The sequence below is a fragment of the Harpia harpyja genome, chromosome 3 (genome assembly GCF_026419915.1).
Source record: "Harpia harpyja isolate bHarHar1 chromosome 3, bHarHar1 primary haplotype, whole genome shotgun sequence".
NCBI lineage: Eukaryota > Metazoa > Chordata > Aves > Accipitriformes > Accipitridae > Harpia > Harpia harpyja.
In genome coordinates this window covers 27,690,616-27,716,806 of record NC_068942.1, presented here as the reverse complement: position 1 = coordinate 27,716,806, position 26,191 = coordinate 27,690,616, and the positions used below count along the sequence as shown (strand labels likewise).

At 41.8% G+C, this 26,191-nt stretch overlaps 1 protein-coding gene across 5 annotated transcripts in view; it reads left to right on the top strand.

Annotated features, from left to right (window-relative positions):
* The first annotated feature begins 491 nt into the window (after positions 1-491).
* Positions 492-26,191, top strand: part of FAM135A (family with sequence similarity 135 member A) — a 116,145-nt gene continuing 90,445 nt past the window's right edge. For 2 of the 5 annotated variants that reach the window (XM_052781789.1, XM_052781786.1), the window contains exons 1-3: positions 492-816; positions 14,797-14,882; positions 19,232-19,352. In XM_052781789.1, coding sequence (XP_052637749.1) covers positions 19,276-19,352 — 77 coding nt within the window. In that variant the 5' untranslated portion in view covers positions 492-816; positions 14,797-14,882; positions 19,232-19,275. Of the gene's footprint in view, positions 817-1,792; positions 1,814-14,796; positions 14,883-19,231; positions 19,353-26,191 lie in introns of those variants that run through there. The other 3 variants (XM_052781787.1, XM_052781788.1, XM_052781790.1) reach the window with 3 other exon arrangements.

Genomic DNA, 26,191 nt, shown 5'->3' with positions numbered 1-26,191 from the left:
GGCAGCTCCCCGCACCGGCCTGCCGAGCCTCGCCGAGCCCCGCCGGCTGCCCCGGGGGCTCCGCGCCCAGGCCGGGGCAGAGGGTGCCGCGGGGCGCCCCGAGCCGCCGGCGGGAAAGAGGGAGGCCTCCTCCGCCTTCCAGCGTGCGCCATGATGGGGGCTCTGAGGAGAACGGGGCGGCGGGTGGGAGATACCCAAGGGGCGAAGCCCGGGGTGGGTCACGTCCCTCCCGCCGAGCCGCAGGAGGAGCCCGACCCGCGGCCGGGCCCGGCGGGGCGGCAGGGGGAGCAAGAGCCCGAGGCGGGCGCAGCAGCGGGGCGAGCCGGGGGGCTGCGGCCGCCAGCTAGCCGCCTCGGAACCGCGGAAAGCCCGCCGCACGCAGCCGGGGATGCGGCGGCGGCCGCCGGCGGCCTCTGCCTAGCCGCGGGCGCGGCAACGCTCCCCCCCCTTCCTCCTCCTCCTCCCCCCTCCATCTCCGCCCGCCCCCGGCGGCAGCTGCGAGGCTGCGGCAGCTGCCAGGCTCCGGCACCCGCCAGGCTCCAGCACCCGCCGCCCCTCGGCGCCGGGGAGCAGGAAGCGGCGTTCGGCCGGCTCCCAGCGTCCAACCCCCCCACCCCCGCTCGCTCCCTCCCTCCCTTCCCGCTCCCCGCCCAGCGCAGAGCGGGCGCCGGCGGCACGGGCCGCCGCGGGAGCAGCAGGCGCTGGCCTCGGATGCCTGCGCTACGCCATCCCGGTGCTGCCGCGGCCTGGACTCCGCGGGGAACGCGGGCGAGGAGGAGGCGGCGGCCAGCGGCGGCCGCTGCTTTTGTGTCCCAGGTCGGTGCCGGGGAGCGGCGAGGGGACGCGGGGCGGTGGCGAGGCGGGTCAGGGGGCTTGTTTGTGTCGGGCCGACCCCTCACCCCCCCACCCGGCTTCTTCTCCACCCCCCCCCTCAAACCCCCGTCCGGGGGTCGGCTTGTGGCTGGGGAAGTTTTCTGGCCGGGCAGCGTTTGGCCACCGTTGTTGATTGTTTATCGCTGTGAGGCGGCGCCGAAAATAGGTCAGAAATCATGTCCACCCCGTCCTCCGCCGTGGAGTGCCCGCCCGAGTACCGGCCGGGGTGCTGGGGCAGTCGGAGGCGTTGCTGCCCTTCTCCCTCGTTGCCTTCCTGAGAAATAACCGGGTTCTCCCTGGGTTTGAAAACGCCGTTTGGGGTCGGTTTGCTTGCTTGTTTAATTTATTTAGTATTTTGTTTGTCGTGCGGGGTGGAAAGTTGCTGGCCGAGCGGTAGGAATAGCTCCCAGCTATTTCCTGGTGCGCGGAGGGCGGCACTGGCGGCTGCCCCTGCCCGGGGGGGCCCGGCCGGGCTCCGCTCTCCCCCCCGCGGCGTCCGAGCGGGGAAAAAGCCCGTTCTCCCCCCCGAGGCCGGCCGTGCGTTGCAGGGTGTACGGCAGGGCATTGCAGTCGGGTGCTGCTCACTCCTGTTTCCATCCCTAGGATGTCTTTAGGGGTGGATTAACCTTGGGACGCTGACGGCAGAATGCGCACGGTCAGTAGGCGCTCCCGTGGAAATCATCTTTCCTTTCTGTCGTGTGTTATTTTAAGCAAAACTTTCCACAGAACTTGTTCGAAAACTGTATTTAATGATTATATGTTGCAGACGTGCCACTTTGGAGAGAAATTGCATAGCGTAACGGATTTTAAAAAATTATAATTGGGGGGGGGGGGGTGATTTACGGTCATGTTGCTATTACAGCTAAAGAGGTATTAGTCCCAAAGTGTTTAAGCCCACTTCCCCTTTTTCCTGGTCGGAGTAGATCTTTCTGATTGAAAGGTAAACAGACTTCTGTTTGAAGTCTTACATTTTATCAAGTAAGTGGGCGTAAATGTCTGTTTTGTTTTACGGGGTTCTGCTTTGTTTTTTAAGGAATTCAGTCAACTAGCTTAATGTGGTCTTATACGTGGGCAAAGCCTGAACTGAAATCCACACACACATACCACCTTTTAGTTTGCTGGGCCGATAACAAGTAGAGAATGCTACTGGTGTGATCTTTATTACTCTGGAAGGGAATGTATTACGTTTTCATCCATAAAATATCTCTTACTTAGCGTTTTGATTGCGAAGAAAAAAACTACTTGGCCCTTGCTAAAGGATAACTGCCAGAGTCCAAACCTGGTTCAGTAAAGCGGTGTTTTGCTGGAAACGGCTTTTTCAGGGTGAAAGAATTCTGCGTTCATGGAGGAGCAAATTAAGTACTTCGGCATAGTTTTTATTATTCCATTCAACAATTCATTGCCCATTAGAACGGAAAATACTGCTTCGTAGGAAGTGAACAATAATCCAAGCTCTGGCTGGATCTTTGTAAATACTTTAAATGAATGAAACACAGGATCGTCATCTTGCTCTGTTTCTTCCATACGACTGTGCCAGTAGTCACAGTCTGAGTACCTGCATTTGGTATGTCAGAGCACAGCTATAAATCTTAGTCTATGTTTTCCTTGGATGGACCAACTTGTTTTTCTTTTCCTGCCTCTCATTTTTTTCCCCCTGTAAGTAGCATAAGTCAATTCTTCGGCTTTCCTTCAGTAATCAATAAAAAATCACAGAATATGAATTCGAGCTCATTCTTTGGAATGGTTTAAATTTCCCTTATGTGAAATACAATCCTACAAAACTGGTAAGAGTTGACTGATATAATATGTGAAAATACTAGTTTTGTTCTTAAATTAACACTGTATTAATACAATTGATTTGTTACCTTCACTTTAAATTACAGTCGGGATGACTGGCCTGAGTAAGGTTTGGCATGAATAGTAATCAGTAATAGTAAAGCGCGCACAGCAACCGACATCTGTCTTCAAAAGTGTGGTTTTCAAAATGTGCCAGACAACCCAACACGTTTGTTGATTCAGTTTAATTCCATTGCTGTAGAATTTAGTTCTGTTTTGAGTTCAGCAAAACCTCAAAGATAACACCTTGGGTTCCGTTCAGGTTTTGGAAGAACTAAGCCCTGGTGTCTCTTCTGAAACCCCAGTGATGGGGGAGTGAAAGTGTTAGCTGGCACTCTAGGTTTGTGGTTTTAACATTTCCCTTGGAAGTACCTAGGTTCCACAGCTCGGTTCTAGGATTGTCTCTTCCATTTTTATCCCACATAGAAGAATTAGTGCATACAGTTCCCAAGCAGGGAGAGGTGTGAAAATCGAGATCCCTCGCTCTCTCTAGCGTTCCCTGTTGACTTTGCTAGTCAGTTCTCTGCTGAGGAAGACTCTGACAAAGTTCTGGTGGACTTGACTGTTGTGGTTTTAAGATGTGAGCACCCTGTGACAGGATGTTTCTGTCAGTATCTCACTCTCAACAGGTTACGGTCTGCTGTTTGGTGCGAGCTTCTCTTCGAAGGTGCTGGAAGTGATTAGGATGGGATACGTACGCCGCAGCCGTCTGGCTGGCTGTGGAAGTGGATAGGAAAGCAAGTTCTGCCAGAGGGGTGAGGCAGATTACTGTGGGTGGCAAGGTTTTGACTTACTGCAGGTAAAGATATGGGAGCCCTGTCTGAGCTCTGACCCTTGTACTGTTATTTTATTTCTTTGAAGAGAACCTACCTGTCTACACCAACCTAGGAGGCAGGTACATAAATGTTTATTAATGTAAGGCTGAGAGTACTGGTGCCTGTGTGTCTTTCTCTTGGCCTGGGTGCTGTCCTGAGCAATTGCGAAAGTTAAACTGGTACCAAAGATGGACCTCAGTGTGAGAATTCTAATAAATGGTTGTGAATTCTTGCTACTGTTGACCTTGTTTCAGTGTTTGAAGTTGTTATTGATACAGACCAGTGCTTCTCATCCTTGCTTGGTAAATGATTCATCTTTAATGCTTTGTGTTTTGTCTTGAAATCCTTTTGTTCTTTTTCAGCCCCCCAATCCCTACAGACTACGGGCTGTAGGGCTTGGCAGAATATACCCTCTCTTTAACCATGGAGGAAGAGTTGCATTTTTGTTGTGTGGGGTTTTCCCCCTCCCCTTTTCCTCCGTACGGAAAAATACAGTCTCTCTAGTGCTTTAAGCGTTATCATGACAGGATAGACGAGTAGCATCTGCGTGTTGACCAGCAATTGTTTGTGATGAATATTCATTTTGCCAGTTTACTGTTGTATGTCAGGTACCTCTGACAGGCCATTGGCTCAGAGAGCTTGTAGCCAAAATAAGTATTCGTGTGAAGAACCAGCACATTCAATTTCTCTTTTGGTTAATCTATGAGCATAATTTAAGAGTTTCTTGAATTACAAATTACTTAATCTTGCATTCATTTTCCCTCCTAGTGAAAAAGCTTGGAAAATGTGATTTTTTTTTTTTTTTAAATTTTTTTCTTTTTTATTTTTTAAATGTGAAGTTTGTTCATATAGCAACCTTCACATGCTTTATTCATAGGATATAGGATCCTATATAGGAACCTTCAAGTCACAATCTTGCTGTTTTAAATCAGGAGCGAGAGGACTGGGTTTGACTGGTTAAATCCGCTCAAAAGCCACTTTTTCTTGTCCCTGTGCGCTTCCTCCAATCTGACTATGTTTCAGAATAGCTACCTCTGTTTTTTCTGCCACAACTAGGCAAAACAGTAAAATATGTCCTTACACTCTGTCGACGTTCATGCACTGTGTGTTTTCTGTGTGGCAAGACACGTGCTTTTACGTTTGTTGAGCATCTGCTGATTTTAGCCTACTCTAACATTTTTACTAAGCACCTTTTGATCACGTTCATTCATGGGCTACATCTCATGAAGTATTGTGTATAGAAAACTACATCACTGTAGAAGTATGAACATAGCAGTTCAATGTTTATGCATTCATTTCTAGCAAAAGCAGTTGGTATGTTGGTAATGCGGTGTCGCTGATATTTGTAGAAGTCTGTCGTACAAATTGTCTTCCTCAAAGAACAATACATGGAACATTTGTGGTAACAAGAGTATACAACAAAGAGTATACAAAAAAAAAATATCTGAAAGGGAGGAAATAAGTTTGCCATAGTTTGGGGTCAGGGAGAAGTCAGGTGAGCAAATTGTGTTTACTTCAAGCAGGAAATCGGTGACAATGCTATTCTTGGAAAGAACAGGCAGAGAAATAAGGAACAGAATGAAACCTCACAGAGTTCAACTTACAAGCAGAACAAAAGTTGAAAACGCTAAAGCAGATTGAAATTACGTCAGTTCTACTTTTCGTTAGATGGTTTCAGTGCTATTTTTTTAAAATGGATTTTCTTTGGAGGTTTTGGAATTGGGAACATTTTCAGTGCTAAGAATCTTGAACTTTATATTTTGCAAGCAATTTTGTTGGAAACAAGATACAAAGTCTCCCTTATCAATATTTCTCACTAAAAATAAATTAAAATTTTCCTCATTTCTGAATTGCATGGCTTGTATCAGGAAAATTGAATGCATATACCTTTTACAATTTTTAATTTTCAAGTGAGAAGTTACAAATTTGTTACCTCTAATACTATATAATTATACATATATATATATGTATGTGTATAGTTAATCACAAACCTGCGCACGCCACACCCCCAAATTCCTAGAATTAAGAAGAAAAAATTTGCAGCATTCATCAGTTGTGCAGGAAGCCTTAAACTTGACTTCTGACATTTTGAAATAATAAACTGGCTTGTTTCTCAGATCTAGCTCTGCTTACTATAATCACAACCTTGCCCACGTGTTGCAACCTCATGAATCTATCCCTGTTACTGATCATGACATAGATCATTCATTACCTGTTGCACACAGGATGTCAAGCTAGATAATGCTTATCACGCTTTCTAGCTAGAAAAGAAATTGATTCTCTTTATGCTTTAGTTGATTTTCTAAAGTTAATAAGCAAGGTTTCCCTTTAAATTTTGGTATCAGAATAGCTTGCAGTATATCTTTTCTCTTCTTTCTATTTAAACTTACAAGAGAAATGTAATAGTATTTGCTCTTCTGCAGGTTTAAGAAGTATTACTCAAAGAAACTGTACTTTCTTCCCAGGCTGTCAGTTCAGTTGTCACTTGATGATTTTTCTGCATAATGATTGTATATTTCCATGTAAAAAAATTCCATCTAAATAGTCTAAGTAATGCTGGTGTCTTTTAGTAGTAGAGGTATTTGCATATCTAGTACTTTTAAACTACAGTATATATTGCTTGCCTGCCTATTTATATGTGGCCCATCTAGCTTTCTATAACTGCATATGTATATATTTTAAAGATTTTTCTGGGAAAATTCTGAGATTATACCAGCTATCAGATAATTCTAGGGCCTATGCTTTCATGCACCTCTGACCTTAAACCCCTCACCTCAGTGAAATAATTCAGATCAAAATGTGCCAAGGTATTGAGGATATTTTAAGTGCCAAAACAATGAGGCATAGGTAGTAGAAAACATACATTTTACTGCTTTAGATGTAAAACAGCGTAGAGGAGAAAACCTTAAAACGGTTGAGGTCAATACTAGACCTATGAGTGGAAGTCAAGACTCAGATCTCCAAGTTCGCGGCCATTCTGTCAGGCTGGACTTCTTTTTCTAATGAAAGCCCTTCCTGCTGGAGCAGAAGCTCTGAGCCATCGGGTTTTACCTGATGCTAATTTTACTTTGTGTATTCTTCAGATACGACCTCTTCTGTGGAAAGTACGTTGTATGGCTCTCAAATTAATTTGAATGCCAGCCAGCGCTACAAACGTTTGGTCTGAATTTGGGCCGGTGACTAGAACCTCTAGCAGATGGGTACCTGCCTTTTGACTGGTGAAAGGTGTAAAAACTGACGGAGTTTAGGTGGAAAGATGAATTTTCACAGCCAGTCAATATGGTCAGCTGTTGGTTTGTCCTTCTCGGGTAGGACAGGAGGGAACAAGGACCTGTTTGAAAACAAACCAGCTACGCTATCGGCAGCGTAGGGAAAGCCTCCGATGGCTTTGGTTCCTGGTTGTTGGACCTTTTCCCCCTGGACGTGCTATGTTGTATTTAGTAGGTGTTTTTGCTTGTTCTAGTTGTAGCAAATTTGAATGCAGCGTATAAGGGATTTAATGATTACAAAACGTTGTTACAAGAATTTCTGACTAAATATGACAAGTAAATGGTAGGAGAAAAGGAGCGAACAGAAACTGTTCCATATAAAACATTGTCAAAAATTGTTTAAATAGCATTGGTGACGGTTCAGCCTAATTCAAAAATCAGTTTACTGCTTTGTTTTGATGTAACCCTTCAAGTCTACCTGCTGAAGCTACTGAAGGTGATCATTAGACTTATGTTATTTTGAATGCATTATTTCAGAAACAGAGCGATGCCATTTTAGGTTTGTGTCAGTTTTTTTAGCAGCTTCTCACCCATCAGTGTTGCTCTGTCAGTTAAATGCCACATGGGGAGGGGGAGGCAAGAGGGGCAATAAAGCCTTCAAGCTGCAAAATAAACAAAAGCAAAACTTGAATTTGATAAGGCTGCTACATTTGTCTGTTTAGTAGGGACTCTCTAACTTTTATTTTAGCACTGTAGCGAGGGGGGAAGCAACGCCAGCGCTGTGAGGTTGCAGCTCGGGGGGGTGCCGGGCTGGAGCAGGCTGTGGTGACCAGGGTGGCCCTGTCCCTCTCCTCCTCCGTGACAGGGAGTGGAAGAGCCTTCTTCAGCAAAAATTGTTCCTGTCCCCCGACGCCAGATCTGTTGGTCGAGCGGAGCGTGTTTCTGGGCCTGTTGGGACAAAGCCGCTGGAAGCTGCTTGGCTTTCCAGCCTCCTGTGCCTCCTTCGGGAAAGAAATACCCCCGGTCCGGGTGGCCGGGGAGGGTTCCTAGGTGAGCGGTTGTCTCCCTGGGAAGCCAGGCCTGTGAGGAGGGAGGAGGACACGCCGTGCCGAGCCGGGGAGAGGTTGGCCTGGGCTGGCACTTGGGCTCTGGGGCTGTGTCCTTCCCGGGGGGGGGGCAGGAGTGCTGTCTCCTTCCTCTTCCAACTTTCGAAGTGAATATAAGGGAGGAACGGAGCGTATTTTACCTCAGGAATGGCCGTGAGAAAGGGGCAGTTTCTCTCGCTCTGCCACTTAAACCTGTTCGCTTTGCCGCGCCTGGGCCGTGGCTTACGGAGGTGGGCGCGCTGAGGGGACAGCTAGCCAGAGGAACCGCTGTGTCGGGCCGCCGCTCACCTTCCCTTCCCGTCACTGCGACGGCACTGCTATTTGTGGAGCTGTGCTTTGAAACAGGATAAGGAAGTGCTCTGATCAAGCCCTGCAAAAATAGATTATTCTAAAATGGTAACTAATTCATTTTAAAATGCTGTCCCACGAGCGCTGTGTTGGCAGTGTTGCGGGGGCGATGTACTGATGCTGTGAAGATGGGAATGAGCACCTGGGGCAGAAACTTCTGAAGCTGTTGCTGGTGTGGAAGACTTTGTGTAGTTTCACGGGCAAAGTTGGCTTAAATTCTTGGCATGTCCTTGCTCACTTCTGCAGGGTTAGGTACTAATATTGGCGTACTCTTTCAGATGTATCAGTGCAGCTGTTTGTGGAGCTGTGCTGTATTTAAATCAGTGAAGTGCTGCAGTTTAAATAAAAAAAAAACAAACCCCCAAAACTTAACAAAGTAACCTCCAAAATACCTGTAAAGGTTTGTTTTGGTGGTGGTAGGTTTTTTTCCCCCCTGCAACTGCCAGCACAATTGCAGAGGTAGCTGTTTGTGGGGTGGGTGGGAGCAAGTCCCCAGAGGTATTGGAGGGAAATCCTTTAAAGACTTTGCTGCTGATAATATAGAATGTGCTATTTTCTCATGGTGCTTACTGACGTCCATTCTTTCTATAGCATATATGCTGAGCTCTGCTCAGTTTGTTCAAGCTGCCATCAGTTGTCCACCACTACTGATCAGCGTCTTCTTTACTTGACGCTTGTTTCTTCAGAAACTTCTCGTGCTGAGCATTTGTCAATCAAAAAGCACACACAGTACTCTATGTACTGTGTTTAGTCCCTATTCTTCTAAAGCAGATAAAGGAAAGCAGGGAGTGATTTTAATTTTATTTTGGGTTTGGGGGGGGGGGGGGGGGGCTGTTTGTTTTGGGGTTGGTTTTTTTTCTGCTAGTAGCTATTGGGTCAGCTCTGGTTTGCTCCAGGCTTCAATGGTAGAAAATAGAGTAGGGGACATCAAGGATAGAGCATTAAAATCGGTGCTTGACTGGTTTTGGAAATAGCTGAGTAAACTTAAAGGGTTAGATATGTTTCAACTTAACTGCTCTTAGATTTGGAGACGAGCAGGAAATAAGTTGCTGGAGGTGCTACCTGAGGTTGCAGAGAAAAGTATGGCTCTTCCTCACCAGGTCAGTATGAAGATAAGCAAGCAGCAAGAGCTTAAAGTCTTAGACCAAACTGACATGCAGATGTTTGTTTGCTACAATATGTTTTTGAAAAGCTTTAATGGACATTCTGAAATACTTTCCCATGACCACATTAGGTTGTTGCTTGCAATGGCAATCTGCTTAATTGTCCTTCAAATTTACGCTTGTGTCATAAAACAATAACTAAATTGCACTTTGTACTAGAATAGTACAGATTTGACTGTAAAATTAATGCATGTTTTGCGTAACAGAAGAGTTGCAGGGAGGGTCTTAGAAGACCTGTGGTCAGAAAATCAATAAAGGAAGAACAAAATAAGAATCTGTGACATTTCTCTGGTGGGTATTGAATAAAGGCAGTGGACAGAAATTACAAGATAAAAACAATGTTTTATATTTCCAGAGTTTTTAGATTTTTTTTTTGGCATTGAAAAGCAAAGAATCAAACTTTTAACCTAAATTTATGTGCTATAATGCTTGTCCTGATTTGTTTTGTTAAAGTGGTAGGAAACTGGAAGCCAAACCACAAGGAAAAAAAGTGAAATAAAGGATTATGTTTTTAAAGACGTACTGTAAAACCAGCCCCAAATCAGCTGACTTTATATTAGGTTATTAACATTAGGTGTTGAAAAATAAAACAGGCTTTGGTACAGTACTGCCATGCGTTTCTAAGCTAGTATCTGTATGAAAGTCCTAGCAGAGTCACTGTTTTTCCATGTTGGCCCACCCAGCCTATCACCACAGATGATATTAGTGTAGGAACTACCAAGGAAGTGGTTTTGTGACCACTGATCCTGGATCAGATTTACTATCAGATTATGTCCTAATGTAACTTTCATCAGGCAGGCAAACTATCACGTTTCTTAAGTTAATAAAGAGTACGCAATGTATCATTTGCGCTGACTTAATGCCTACTGTGGGAGGAAAGACAGTAACTATTTGGCATAAAGCCTTCCAATACAAAATCAACCGGTCAAATCTAAACTGTATTTATTGTCTTATCAAACCATGACCTCAGAGCAGATATTGGAACAATGACTCAACTCTGTAAATTGTGCTCTGTTTTATTTACAGAAGACAATAATATGGAATTATTACCTATTAAAAATAATTTACTGAGCATGTACAGTTAGATTTATTTTTATTTCTCTTGAAATCAAAGCTTTATTTTTTTGACAATAAGTTTACTTGAGGTGGGTGAGAGAGAAGTTGCAACAACTTCTTTTGGACACACTTCTGATTCATAAAATATGCTAGAGTAATGACATTAACAGTCATTGCAGACATTTTAATGCCAAATTCATCCGTCCGTGTGAGAGTTATTTTTCATTTAATGACATTGCTTGGGCCGTGGAATTCAAAGAGGTATCACTTTCTTCCTTTGTGTAAGTAGGAAAATGAAGTATGTTTTAAGTACACTCCTTAATATTTTATGAAGAACCTATTCACTTGGGCAGAATCATATTATTTTAGTAAGCTTCCCTCTCCTACTTTATTAATTCTTAGCTAGTGCGTCCTTCATAAATTCTTGAGATTATGAGAAGGTGGATGTATTAAGCTATGCAATTTGTTCTTTAAGCCGAAATACTACAGCTTGCAATTTATATTTTTTCAGTTTACTTTAAGATGATTATATACTTTTTACGTAAAGTTCCAGAAGACTTTTAATTAAGTATTTAGAGTAAGCACTTCATTTTTCTTGTTTTGGGTTCGATATGAGAAGAATGTTGACTCTATCCCAGCTGAAACCAGGACACCCCTATATTGCTCTTCTGAAGAGATTGTTAGGAAAAGATTGATGGCATTAATTGAAAATTATAAGCAAAGCAATTGATTTACAGATGTATTTCTAGATACATTACTTCTGCTTTAGTTAGAAGTATTTATTTTCATCACTGTTGTTGAGGTAGCTTGATGGCGAATGGACAGCTTAACTGCTGATTTACACTGTCCACTCTCCTTGGTTCTTAGCATGAGAGTGTAGTAGTATTCGGTTCTTTTTTCTTCCTCAGCCAGTATGCAGCACTGAAGTGGGACAAAGGGCTGGCTTAATGTGGTAGCACATACCCTGAACTGCCACTGCTTTTCATCAAAATGCTGCAGTTTGCTGGTTCTGTCTCAGACAGTCACATTTGTGCCAGTTATTTAATACCCTTTTAATCATAACTTTTAAAATGTGGGTTTTCTTTTTAGGGGAAGTCTTTGTAAACAGCAAATAAAACATTCAGTTTGGTTTGCTCATGTTCTGTTTCCTCTTTCTTCACAAATTAGTGTTGAAACCATTGCTCAATTCAGCCTAATGTGGAAGAGGAGAAGGGACCTCGGAGGTGATGAAGTTTTTGTGTAGTGTGAATTGGTGACTGAAGAGAGAAGACACTGAAGTTAGTGCCCATACTGGAGGGAGGAAAATACAGAAAGTCAGCTAGCATGAGGTCTGTTTTGCAGCAGCTGGCCAGTCGCTGTGGATATAGCTTCACTGTACCTGCGGGATGTGTGATTTTTTGCCTAGTCAAGGGGCCATTAAAGGTAGGAGGTTATCGTGGTGGAGGGAGGAGGACACATCGGTAGGAAAGCAAGCTTTTAACTGTGCTGCTCACAGAACTTTTCCTGTTAAACTTTTTAATGAGGAAGCTTAGAAATAACATGTCATTTGTCAGACAGACAAAGACCAATGCTAGGCTAGAAGGGAATAAGCCTAATAAATGTTCAAGATGAATTACTGTATCACATACGTGATCTATTAGTAGGGGAGAAGAAAAGAAATAAATGCAACATATTAATGAATTCCATGCTCAGTGGGAATAATCAAGTTGTCAGCTCAAAGTAGTGACTATGTTGTTTTTATCAGTGTGCTGCATAGAGGACCAGATATTGGTGCTAAATTTAAAGCAAAAAGTAGGAAAATTTGAATTTTAATGCTTGATTAAGCTGGTTGTTTATCTAGCCCATTAAAATGTCATAGATATCTTGCATTAGCTTTGTTAGAAATGGTGAATCAAACCTTGTAATGGCTGTCTGGGAAGTAATGTAGGCTTAGAGAACCAGGCAAGAAGAAAATTGTAATAGTTGAGTTTTGCCCTGAGCCCATGAAATTAGGGCATTGTTTAACTATATTTAAGTAACTGTGGTTATTTACATTCATATAATTATTTATAACTGTGAAGCTTTAAAAAGAATTTAATGAATAAATCCTGACATAAAGCAGTCTATTCTGTTGTCTTTTTCTGAGTGATGGTCATGTTACCTTTTTAAGATGGGGATAACAATTTGAATAAGGTATCCTAGATACCTCCACTTAAGCAGATTTTTTGTTTGTTTGTTTCCTTGTTTTACAATGTGATGATTATGCAATCCAAAACTAAGTTAGCACTTCTTTTCCTACCCCATCACCTTTTTAATTATGGACAGCCAGGGTTTATTTGTAGTGCTGGGAAGCTCCAGTCTTCAACCAGAACACTGTGATACCGGGTGCCGCACAGCTGCGAAAGGATTTCAAAGGAAGACAAGAAGGTTACACTTGATGCAGTAGTCCAGGCTCTCTCTGCAGGGGATGCAGAGAGAGAGGTGACATGATCAAAATAACAGGCTGGTTCTTTGCAGCACCATGCTGAACTAATACATGCAGTGAATTATGCTTTTTCAGCCTCACAGTAATTAAAACAGAAGAGGATATTAGCTTGGATGAGTTTTGGCTGTATGGATAGATGGGACGTATTTCTAATCACATGCAGAAAAATTTGGCAGGTCTTGTTCATAGGCTTGCCAAAGTCTATGAGAACCCAGAGAAAACTAAATGAAAAATACTGTCTGAGTTTACAGTCAGATTATGCTATTGTGCACGCTCAGAAAGTAGGTATTAGGAATAGCCTTGCAGGTCAGGTCAGGAACTCTCTGTTTTCACCACATTGTGTTTCAGCTGAAGGCTGTGTCCAAGAAACAGCTAAAATTGGAATTGAAGACAGTTCTCAGGTGGGGGGACAAACCTGTGAGTCATCAGCACAGAGATAGATGGTGGCTGAATTTGTGTTGGCAGGTGCTGGATCTCTGAGCATAAAGGAGAAGAGGACAGGGAAAAAAAGGTCAGGGATGGAGGTGTACAAAGCTCCTACAGCAACTTAGAAGAAGAAAATTATCTGAAGACTGTATTAAATGAGCAGCTAGAAGAAAAGTGGAGGAAAATAAACATTTTGTTCTATTTTCATTTGTAGGATTCTGTATTTTTGCTTCTGACTTCCACTGAATATAAAATACTAAATCTAAGGCTAGAACAAGTTCAAGAACTTAGTCCTTGTTAAAAGAGAATTGATATGACACAGGCTGTATTGCATTGTTAAACAAATGGAATAAATGTCGGTGCCATTCTGATGCAGCATTATGGTATCAGGATTTTACCAGTGCATTATTGATAAGTTGTGGTATCAAAGACGTAGTATCACACATGATGTGCACAAGTGATTTCTATTTTAAAAAATTCCAGATAATGTATTTTTTATGCTCCACTTTCTCAGTTTTCTTCTCTCTGAAGCTAAGGCAAAACCAGTTTAGTTTCATGGCTTGCCTGCACAAGCTGTGATAGATTTTGTGTTTGTATTTCTCTGAAACATAGGAACGGAAAGGATGCAAAGTTCCTCTAAGAAGGGATAACTAAACATTCTCTTTTCTTTTGTGTCCGAAATCTAAAGGTCATCAGATAAAAGGGAGACTTTGGTTATTTTTTAGGGTATTTTTTTAAATACCCTAATGGTTTAAGAATACAGGGGAGATAGACTGATTCTTAGCAAACACTTTTAAGGTAGTGGTTTAGCAGGAGCTTCAAGGAGAGTTTCAGAATATTAGGTGGCACTGACCTACCTGTAACGTTTGCTCTTAGGAAGTGGGTTCTTAGTCTTAGGGCTCTCCCCCTTTTCCCCTGAATTTTGTCTCCTGAGAAGGGGGGACATGAGATTTAGCAGGAGAATTTCATCTGACCTATTCTTGTAAGTTGTCTCCTCCCTGGTAGCTATGTAGGACTGCGTGGGGGCATGAGCTGTATTTGATGACTCAGGCCAGAATATCCTCCCACCTCCTCCTTGCTATGTTGCTGGTGGTGAGCTGAGAGCCTCTCTGGAGATTGGGGAGGCTGTGGGGTGGCTGTGGGTGTACTGGAGTCCTCCGGGAGCTGGATTTTAGAATTCCTTGGTGAAGACAGGCATAGTTTGGCTGAACATGGCAGTGTCAGCTTTGCCAGAGCGTGGGCTTCGTGAGAAGTTCTATTTATTTACTTTATTTTGGAAAAATAGGTATCAGACTGCTACACTTGCAGAAAGCTGAAAACTGCAGTGCAGGAACCAAGGGCAGATTGGAGAATGCTGGTAGGTGGTACATGTATGATTGTTGGAGAGGACGGGATAGGGGCTGTTATTCAGATGCAGGAAAAGAGAATGAAGAACATGAGTACTGAAAAGTTCTAGAGATACTGCTCTTAGTAAAACATTTTTGTTTGTTTGTTTTTTAGTTCAAGCAGTATGTTTTTGACAGCAATAGTGAAGAACTGGAAGACTGGTTAATTAACATACTAAAATGGAGTATTTACCAGTGGAGGTAAGACATTCTTTGAACGTACTGCGGTTTTGTTTCTTAGCATTGTCTTGCAGTTCCCAATACAAGTAGCTAGATTAATGGCACTGTTACACAAGCATTTCTCTGAGAACAAAGCTGGTTTATGAGGTTTCTGTACACCCCCATCTGTCTTTTCATTGCACTCTCAGGTACTCTGATGCAGCAGCTGTAAAGTATCACTAAAATGATCAATTTAGAAAAAAACAGAATCAAGAAACATTTTTTCCTTCTGATGGTCTTTTAAAATCTCATATCCTGTGATCCATTTTGTATTGTGGCCTCAGAAAAGCTTGGTTTGGATAACTGAAGACATGGTGAGCTAGTGTGGGGACAGCATCAACTGGCTAGGATATGTAGGAGACTTTCTAACTTAAGAAAATAGATAAACCCCCAGAAGTGTGAAGAAAAGTAAAGTTTTGGACCTCAGTATAGGATCAAGTGGCTTTAACTGACATTTTAACTATTGGAGATGTTCAGTCTCAGTGCTTAAGTATTTTTGAATATGGAAGTGCTGTTTTGATTGCAAGTGTTAAGTAACTACCAAAAGTTACGAAACCCTCTGTTCTAACCTGTGTATTGGGGTGGTATTCTCATTTATTATCAGATCTTCTGATACATGTTTATATGCTGCATTAACCTCTGTTGCTCATAGGTAGAGAGCTCCTGCTGAAGGATTCTTCTGCTTCTTACAGGCAGACAGAGCAAACGTGCAGTTCAGTAGCTCAGTTTCTGAATGCTAATTATATACTTTAAAATACAACAATAAACTCACTAAGTATTGAAATGAGTTGTGAACATTTATTGTCATTGAAGTTAGTGAAGTTTAGCTGTAAATTTAAATGGAATCTCTACAAATAAATACTTCTACATGAGTTTAACTTTTTTTGTTGGCTTTTATATGATTAGCGTACAAAAATTAAAGACATTGTCCAAGTTTGAGTTTCTCCTTTAAAATATTTAATCACTGCATAACACTTTCTATTATATAGTTCAAAGAACACTGTTTTCCTTTGCACTGATATGAAGGACTTTGACAGAAAAGTAGTGATTTGGTTTATGTCAGCCCAGGGCAGTGAATGCTCCCCTTCACCCAGGTTAAGATGCATGTGGAACAAGCTGATGCTTGGCAAAGAAAAAGCCATCCTCAAAGGTCCGCTGATAGACTGCAATCCCGGCTACCTGTGGTGGCATGCAGCATTGCTTTCTGGATGCACCATTTTGTGAACTGTAGCTCAATATTTCTTACTAGTTTTGCAGTTGATACTGAAGCAAGGCATGGGTGCCACTTTTCCAAATACTGTTGGTAGCTGAGCAAGGACTGTATTACTGGATTAAAACACATGGTGCTGTGTTGTGCAGGACCCTGTGTTTGCTCTGCAGGGATCGCCTGCCTAGGCAATTATTAGTGGGCTGGCTTGGTATACTAAGTCAGCTCGACAAAGGAGGGAGGGAGTGGCCCCAGCTATAGCCCTGTTAGACACAATAGAAATACCACAAGTTCACTGGACAGCCCTTTTGGCAGTAATGCAAGATGTAGCTCTCCTAGCTTTTTTTGTTGCATTAACTCATTCATAAAATGGACCTTTGAACTTGTCTAACTGGGCTAGTTCTGGATTGTTCTGAGTTTTCCTACTGGGGACTTGAGGGATCCTGAAGCATTTGGGAGTGACTGCTTGGCCCAACAACTGCTGCAGGAAGAGTTTTCCCTTCTCTTAGTGGAGGCAAACTGTTCAGGGATGTAGACAGTGCTGCTTGTTGTGCTGTGGAGTCAGAGGGGTGTGATGTCTTCCTCCCTTGAAAATGTAGTTTCATCAAAATGCAGGCTGGAGGAGACTGCCCCATGGCTTCCTTTGTCTAAGTCCTTTTGCTTTTTTCCTGAGTGTTTTAACGTGGGCTCCTTTCTGAGGCATTGGACAGTTTCGTCACAGGTTTTATGCACAGCCCACAAGGTTTGTTGCTCAGTGGCCAAGTGTCATGACAGGTCTTGGATCTCTGCTCAGTGGCAGGTCAGGTTCCATTTACAGAAGATACGCTTGCATTTTGGTAGGTGGTGCACATGTGATAATGCAGTATGGCAGCCCCAGAGAATTAGAGTGCAGAACTTCTTGATTCTAGCTTTAAAGACCACTGAGGACATCCCTACACAATCCTATAGACAAAGCAGTGGAAGAGGGAGCTGTTGCAAAGCCTGTAGGTTATCAGTGACAGTCCTAACGCTGCATACTGTAGCAAAACTTGTGGCATCATTCAATTAATCTGTTCAAGTCCCTTGATTGAAATTTGAATGATGACAGGATTTTTAGACAAGCTGGGTTAATAGCGTCATCTAGATGCTGTAGTTTTGATCTTGCAGTAAGGGCCCTTGATCTGAGTTCTTCATATTGTCCTAACTCAGCTTCAGAAGCAAAATTCCTCTTACCCTGTCACCTGTTACTTCACTAGCATATGCTTCTGTGTTTTTGTAAAGTGCTTGCAGAGTCCTTGTATTGGCTGTTAAACCAAGGTCAGAATTAACTTCTTGTTTATAGTTAAAAATCTAGACCTGTGCTATGGTGCTTGAAACTTTCCAGCTCCTCTAGAGTGAGTACAGAAAGGTAAATCTTATCTTGAGTCATATGCCAAGATAATATACTTAGTAGGCTAGAGGTAGTCCCTAAAGGCACCTTTGCTTTCAGGTGAGTGATAGCTGCTGTGGTGATGACTTTTTTTGCCAGCTACTCTGTTTCAGTCTTGATAGTACTGCCTGCTGCTTCACAAACACCCAAATGCATGTTCAAAATTTTGGAAACAAAAAAACCCCATAATCCATTCAAGCTCCAGCCAGGCTAGCTTTTTTATGTTTACTGCTTCTGCATTAAACCCAGAAGATGGACTAATGTGCACGAAGGATAGTCTGGTTTAGGTATTTTGGTTTGCTTTTTCCTCAAACCAGACAGTGCTTGCAGGAACTGGGAAGTTTGAAGACAAGTGTTTGCAGAAGTGTTGTCTATTTTATTAATCTGGTTGATATTGTTGGAGGAAAAACAGTGGAACTTGGTGAAGTCTTGTTGTGGTTTAACCCCAGCCAGCAACTAAGCACCACGCAGCCACTCTTATCACTCCCCCTCCTCAACTGGACAGGGGAGAGAAAATACAACAAAAGGGTCATGGGTCGAGATAAGGACAGGGAGAGATCACTCAACCAATTACCATCACGGGCACAACAGACTCAACTTGGGGAAAATTAACTTAATTTATTGCCAATCAAACCAGAGTAGGGTAATGAGAAATAAAACCAAATCTCAAAATACCTTCCCTCCACCCTTCCCTTCTTCCCGGGCTCAACTTCACTCCTGGTTCTCTCTCCCCCCTCCCCTCTAGCAGCGCAGGGGAATGGGGAATGGGGGTTGGGATCAGTTCATCACAGGTTGTCTCTGCCGCTTCATCCTCTTCAGGGACAGGACTCCTCACACTCTTCCTCTGCTCCAGCATGGGGTCCTTCCCATGGGAGACAGTCCTCCACGAACTGCTCCAGCGTGGGTCCCCCGTGGGGTCACAAGCCCTGCCAGCAAACCTGCTCCAGCGTGGGCTCTTCTCTCCACGGGGCCACAGGTCCTGCCAGGAGCCTGCTCCAGCGTGGGCTTCCCACGGGGTCACAGCCTCCTTTGGGCATCCCTCTGCTCTGGCATTTGCCGCGCAAACCCAATACAAGTCTGTAGGATTTTAATATAAGTATCAGCAGGCAGTTGTAAATTAGCAGGAAGGTGCCAGTCTGTGACTGTGAAGAAGGCAGTGAGAATTAACACTTTAGTGCTAACAAAGACTGACTGAAAATGGGCATGTTGCCCTCCTTAACTCCTGCCTTCCCTCTAGGATCTCTCCATCTAAAGCCCTACATGACCTGGTCTGGCACTTTTTCTGCACTGTTTGGCCACACTGTAATTCAGCTGTGCCTGTCCTCATGTAGAGTTGAGGCACTGCTGCCTGCACAGTCATTCTGCTTCAACGAGAGCTGGAAGCAGACTATGCTCTTTTTCTCCTTGTCGGCAGTATTTTTCCCTCTCCAGCCAAGTGCCAGAGCAGAGCTGCAGTACATAGGTATCAGTAAGTGCCAGGATTGTATTATGCTGATGGTGTGTTGTGATACTTCTCTGATAACATTTGATTCCTTCACAACAAAGATAGAAGTTATTGTGGGCCAGATTTGGTACATCCTATATTCTTGTTTACCTCAGGGCCTGTATATTTAAGGAAGCTGCACAAAATTGTGTATAGCGTTGTCCTTTTTAAGGACCAGGTAGGCATTATCCCCAGCTTGTGTTCTAAAAAGTTTGTTTTCTGTTTGTTTTCAGTAACTAAGGTGCTGACAAGTTTTGACTTCTTCATCCTCATAAACATGAGTGAAGTTCAGGCTATGGTAGAATTCTCCGTGGAGCTCCACAAATTCTTCAATGTGGATTTGTTTCAAAGAGGGTAGGTAGTGCGTTCTTTCAAACTTAACTGTGATGGATGGCTGATGTTTGAAAGACTTTAATGGGTACTGTCATGTAGCGTTGCTTCATGTATTATTGACTATTTCTATAGTGATTTGAAAAATTTTTATTCGTTATTGGAAAGGCATATATTTTCTAGGAATTAAAATTAAATACTCAAATAATTTGGCCTAAAACTTAAGTTGTAATAAAACATTTTTTGTCTAATTGGTGAGGAGGGGAAGCTCTGTCGATTTGGAGGGTAGATTATATTCTTACCCAAGCCTTTACCCTTTCATATCTTAATTTCTGTAATCCCTTTTGTTTGAAATACGATAGGTGTTTTTCTTGAATCTTAAAAATGTTGCTGCCCCAATGAACTTATTCATTTATCAGTTTGGCAGTGGAGAACTTCACCAGCTTCTCTCCTCTTCACACTGTGCTGTGCCTCCACAGTTATAGAAGACTCCATACTGCCTCATTAGACTCTCCTGACCTCTTCTTACTGCACCTGGTCTCTGTAGAAGGCTTTTTCACATTCCTGTCATTATTACCCGATATTACCTGATTGTCCCCAGATTATGTTCTAAGGTCCTCCTTTCCCATGGCTATGTAGGAAATAATCCTTTGTAACTTATTTTCAAGTTATTAAAGATTATTTGTCATCATGTTGTGGTGGTACATTGCCCTTCTGTCAATCTTCTAACGGACTACTGTAAAAATACATGTCAGTGTTGCAGTTCCTATGATGTTTGTTTTAGATAAATCTGGTTGAGGCTGTGTCAGTGTTTACAGACAGGGAACAATATATATCATTGTTGATTTATAATAGCTCATTTTTCCAAAACATTGTAGAATAACTTTCCTTGGAAACATTTTAGTAATAGGAAAATACATTGTTTTTTTTAACCTTGTCATAATTCAAGGCAGGTGGGGGTGGTTATTGGTTTTGGTAGGGCTGGGTTTTTTTGGTTGGTTGTGGGGTTTTTTTGACAGGGTGAGTTGATGAAGGTAAAGTAACAGGAAAATTTCATTGCTTTGGGATGCACATAGTTCCTCCACCTTGCATTAACCCTCTGAGGTGCATATTTTGGGGAAGAGTAATATAAAAAAAAAGGTGGGATTGGGAAGGAGCTCAGCAGAGAGAGGCATAAAATACTGTTATAAAACATATCTTGGCTAGCTAGCCTCTATCTTTGCCATGTTACTGTTAGTTTTCATCTATATTTTATAAAAGCTAGCTTTTCTCTGAATTTGACCTGAAGCTGGTACTGACAGAAGTGATTACCCATTACGCTTGCTACTGTTTGCAGTCAAAGAATATGCAAAAAACTGTCTATGTGCTCTTTTTAGGGAAAATTGTAATTTCACTCTTTATTGGAAGAGGAAGATTAAGGAAGGCTTAAGAGGTCTGGGAAAACGCTGAGAATATTCTAATTACTTCAACAAAAAAGCACAGTCTGTTGAACTGTAGCCTTTTTTAATCTCTGAAATCGATGGGGAAGGAGAGGGTAGACTATGGCAGCATGTTAACTCTAACAGAGAAGAGCCTGAAGAGAAGAAAGTCTTTGGGTTGTCTTAACCTTACAATTCAAACAAGTCCTCAGAAAGGCAGTTGAAAAGCAAAGCACAGCAGTATAATTAGCAGTGCTCTACTTGGCATGTTTCTTTTTAGCTTACTGTTTAAAAAGCAGTGAATTCACAGGGCAAGTTCAGAGAGGTGGAAAGCTGACATAATGTGGAAAGCTGACATAATGTGGAAAGCTGACATAATGTGGAAAGTGACATGAGCAGATACTACCTCTCTGGTTTCAAGCTGAACCTTTAACTCTGGACACGTTCCCTTAGAAAACAATGTTGGGAAGGAGAGGGAGCTTCCAGAATAATTTGAAAGAGTGTGTAATGTGACTATGGAAATAATTTCTGTCAACTTGGGTAAGTTCTAGTATTTTTCTAGGGAACTGTCTTTGTATTTATTGGAGACAGGATGTAATATTTACATTGCTGGAGGAGCTCTTGGATGATGGATTGAATCAGCAGAACAGGAAATCTTTAGTTTCATTGTTAGCCTCCTATTTTTGAGCTACCACTGTGTTTAGCATGGTTTCTCTCACCAGAAGTCAGGTGTAGAATTGATTGTATTCTGGGTTTGTTTAGGATTGTGTGCATTCAAGCCTACCCAACTTAGCATGCCTGTCTCATGGTGTTAGAAGCATAATGACCTTCTGAATTGTTTAAAATAAAATGTCGGCTATCACAAGTAACCACATCAAGCTGATCAAGCTCCTTCTTAAAACTTTGCAGATTTCTATCCAAACTGTTTGGCTGGAGAGTGAGTCCAGATTCTTACTCTTCTGATTATTGGAGACAGCATAATTTCCAGCCTAAATTTCCTTCTGTTCAGTTTTTAGTTGTTTTTCTTAACAGCTTTGTCCTATGCTTTGAATTACTCTTATCAGTCTGAGTGTTCACCCTGATGTATTTTTAGATGTCAGTCTTTTGTCTCTTTCATTAAATATGAACTAAGTCAGTTTTGTCATTTGAATTTGTGGCACATTCCCCCCCCCCCCCCCCCCTTTCTGTAGAGTCCACATATCCCAATAGCCAATCAAAACCATTATTATCTCTTCACGGTTTTATAACTATCTGAAGAAATGTGCCAGCTATGGCATCCTGGGTTTGTATCTGTAGTGACACTATTGCCAGAAGCACTTATGAATGTGTTTACATTAACAATTAATTTGGTACTTTAGGAATTAATTACTAGAAGCAGTGTTGACATCCCTATATCTATGTGGTTCCAGGGTTACTTCAGACTAGATTTAATCTCATCCTCTGGACCAGATGTTTTGCATCGTGAGTGTATTTTGAAGTTGTTCATACCAGTAATTGGTTCAGACCTTTTTGTCCCCTGGGGGTTGAAGTGCATTTTGTGACATGTACGTCAGAGCCTGTGGTTTAGCTTTCTCCAGGAGACATCTAGGTTATATACACGGAAAGCTCTCAGTGAAATGGACCAGCATGCAGCAAGCCGGGATCATTGGGGAAAGTGCCTCAAAATGACTCTGCTGATCTAAACCAATCAGTAGTGTGGACTCAGCCAAAATTTCTCATAGTATTTCACTTAAGGGCAAATTTACCTGAAAGGTCCTCTAACGAACTCAGTTATAACCATGTTGTTCTCCTAACTGACCCTTTAAAGCAGACTCTTTATTTTCTTTACTTTTAGATAACTGTTGTTATTCTAAGTGGAGGAGAAATACACAGAGCAGACACTTCATTCTAATACATGAGACTTGTCTGTATGTGTGGCTCCCTGCTTCTCGTCTAGTTCAAGAAAGGTTGTTCCTATGTCTGTGGTGAGTCTGGTGGTTAGCTTCTTCTGAAAGTTGCTCTGTAGCTGTAAGTTGCAGAAGTATGTGGTATAGTTAAGTAGTATCCTTATCTAATACAGCTATTTCATTACATTTTCTTACAACGCTATGGCACTTCCTTAAAACCCAGCTTGTTCCAGGTAGCTCTGTTGGTTTATTTTAATCTGTTGTTACATTCAGATAAGGCTTCACATAATTCTCCTTTTTGAACTAGTGGGATGGGAATTTTTTCCCAAACAGTGATTGATATGTGAGTATTGTGTGACAAAATGAATAAAAGAAATGCAGTTGTTTGGGACCTGTGAGAATGATGGTCTGAGATAGCGAGGCTTCAGGCTATTTTGTCATCTTAGCTCATAAAAGCTGCAGTTAAATTTGGGCTCCGTAGTGCTGACCTTTTATAAATACAAAGGGAAACGTAACATAGCTTGAGTGAGATGTGGACTGCAGAAGTGGAGAATGAGTTGAGAGGAAAACTGGTTGGATGATTGGGCTCAAAGAGTTGTCAGTGGTGCAAAGTCCAACTTGCAGGTGATGACTGATGACATCCCTGATGGATAGATACTGAGTCATCAGTTTAGTGTTTTGATTAACAACCTAGACAGAGTGCCTTTTCAGCAAGTTTTTGAATGATAACAGATTGCGGGGAATGGTTAGATACCCTGGAGAACAGAGCTGCTCTTTGGAGGGATCTAGCCAAACTGGAGAAATGAGCTCATAGGAATCTCATGAAGTTAAGGGCAAATGCAAAGTCCTCCAGATGGGGTTGAATAACCCTATATGTCAGTGCAGGCTGGGTATCAGCTGGCTAGAAAGCACCTTTGAAAAAACAAACAAACAAACACCTGGGGGTCCTGGCAGACAACGGGTTAACCATGAACCAGTAGGGTGTTGTGGCAGAAGGCCAATTGCATCCTGAGCTGTAATAGCCAGAGTGTAGCAGCAGTCATAGTTTGGAAAAGCAAGGTCTCCATCCTTCCTGTGTTTTACTGCCTGACTCCTACCAGCAGCTTAGCAGTACTGTCAGGCTGTATTTCCCACTTAATCAATTTTCAAAGCAGGATACTTGTCTCTCCGTACTGATTTTCCTCTTTGAAAAATCTGCAAAATAGATACTCAATACGTTTGTATTTTTTGCAAAAATATTGTCACATACGATTGAGAACTATTAGAGATACAGGGTTTCTCTGTGCTGAGACCAGAATCTGGGATTTCTGGACACGTATGATCAGTTTAATATTACTTTCTGTGCTGGAGATGGGGAAGAGTTTGGGGTTTTTTTTTTTCTGTTTGGCCAGTATCTTTGGACACAAGCTGTTTCCTGAAATAGTTTTCTGCCACACTGACAAATACTGTGTCTGTGTTACTGTGCTTCCCTATTTATATTTCCATTCACATGTTGTCTCTTATTTCTGTAAGTCCTTTAGCATAAGGACTCTTCTCTGTTTGCACAACAGACAGCTAGTTAATTTATTAGTTCATTACTGAAAGGCCTATACTACCTACTTATAATAATCATTAATAAGAATAACCTTTTAATACTTTGTCGACAAGCTTGTTCCAGGGAACTGAAATGAAAATCAGTTTTGGACGTAGAACAGATGACAATGTTCTCTTGAAACATTTTCATATGCACTTAAGAGCATTGCATGCGTGTTTTTTGTAGCGGTGATGTTATCAGCTCTAGATGGACAGTTAGAATATATGATGTCCTGGTAATGTGATTTTCACCTGTATTTTCCTGATGTTTAAAAGTTTGTGTGGGTAGGAGGTTGGGGGACACCAGTGGCAATTTTAGCACTGTTTGTAACAGAAGTTTGGGAAACTTACTTCCTACTTAACCTCCTGCCACTGCCTCCTGATGATTATGAATGTTATTTACAATGCTGTTCTTCAAAGATGTTACTGTAAGAGCAAGTTGTCTCTTACTCATTTTTCTGTTGTAGACTGTGGGTGCTTACCCTCCACATTTACATGCGTGTTTTGTATGTGTCAGCATCCTAAACAGAGATGTAAATATATTGAGCATTTCTGAATTCAAACAACTGGTTATTGAAAGTGCCACAGTACTTTGTAGTGCTCAGTTTAAATTGCAGTGTTCCACCACCCAATGATGAATTGTGATGTCTAACTTGGAATAGTTACACCTTTCTTGTGGCTAGCAAGAGAAGTTTCCTGGTAACCCTCAATTGTGAGAAGATGAGGTTTTCATTTCTCTGGAGCTGTGTGTTGCTTTTTCGCCTGTGAAATGGCAAATCCAAAGAGCTAAAGAAACTTAGCTGATGATTTGTAATTTAGCATTGCGCACACATTGCTGCAAGATCTGCTTTGAAAACAGCTTTAGTCTACATTTTCCCTCTCTCTCTGCATTCTTATAATCCCAATGTTAAATTCTTACTTTGTCACTAATCATTTGTTATTTTGTCAGTAATATACATGTACACAACTGGCCAAAGCTGGATTTAGACAATTTTCAATATTAATGTCTCTATGTATGTGCTTTGTCTTTATTTTTTGTAGCGGTTTTCTTTATGAAGTAGAATATCTGCTGTTTCATTGTGGGTTTCAGGAGCAGAACTTGGTGATGGTTATTTCAGCTAAGTGTGAATTTGTTGTTAATTCAAGTAGACTATGAACGGTGCAAGTAAAATAAAGTATTGACAGTAGCTCTTTATTATAGCGGCAGGTTTACATTCGTGCTCTCAGTGTGTCTAGTTTAATCTGTTATTCGACTTTGTTTTGGGTTAAAAGATTCTTGCAAAAGCATATGAAGAATTTACATTAGTAATGTAAGTCTACCACACTTTTTAAAGTGTTTTTGCTTTATAAGTACTGGTTAACAGATGGAAGAAGAATATTAAATACCTTCCACAGAAAAGACTTTAGCAGATTCTAACATAAACCACATTTTGGAGGCGTATGATACCTGAAATTAGGTTATTGGTAAGATTTCAGTAGCACTAAGTTGCTTGTGAACCTAAGTCCCACTGGAAGTAAAAGGAATTTAAGCTTCAGAGACTACTGGAAATTTAGTCTTATGGTATTCTTCCGTTCCATAGATTTATGTTTTTTCCATGTGCAGATACTTACTGATAATGTCTGAGAAGCATTGACATTTTATGCTTCCATGTGTGGTTGCGTAATATAGCGTAAAAGAAAATACGCTCAATCAGAGTATGAATTTTAATTAATCTTAATATGATTACACAGTAATTTCATGAGAAATAATGCACTATATGAAAAGTTGTATTTTTTTCTAGATCCAGTGAGTTGTCTACATTAGTTTTATAATTTGTTAACAGGAAATTAACATTTGAAGAGTACCCTTATAGTAGAATCACTTTTCTTTCTTCTGGCTACATGAGGAATGAAAAGGTTTTGTCCTTAAATAAAGAAGTAGCCTCTGCTAATGTTTTGTGTTGTTAGCATATTATCAAATAACAAACTCTTAATGGACAAGGAACAT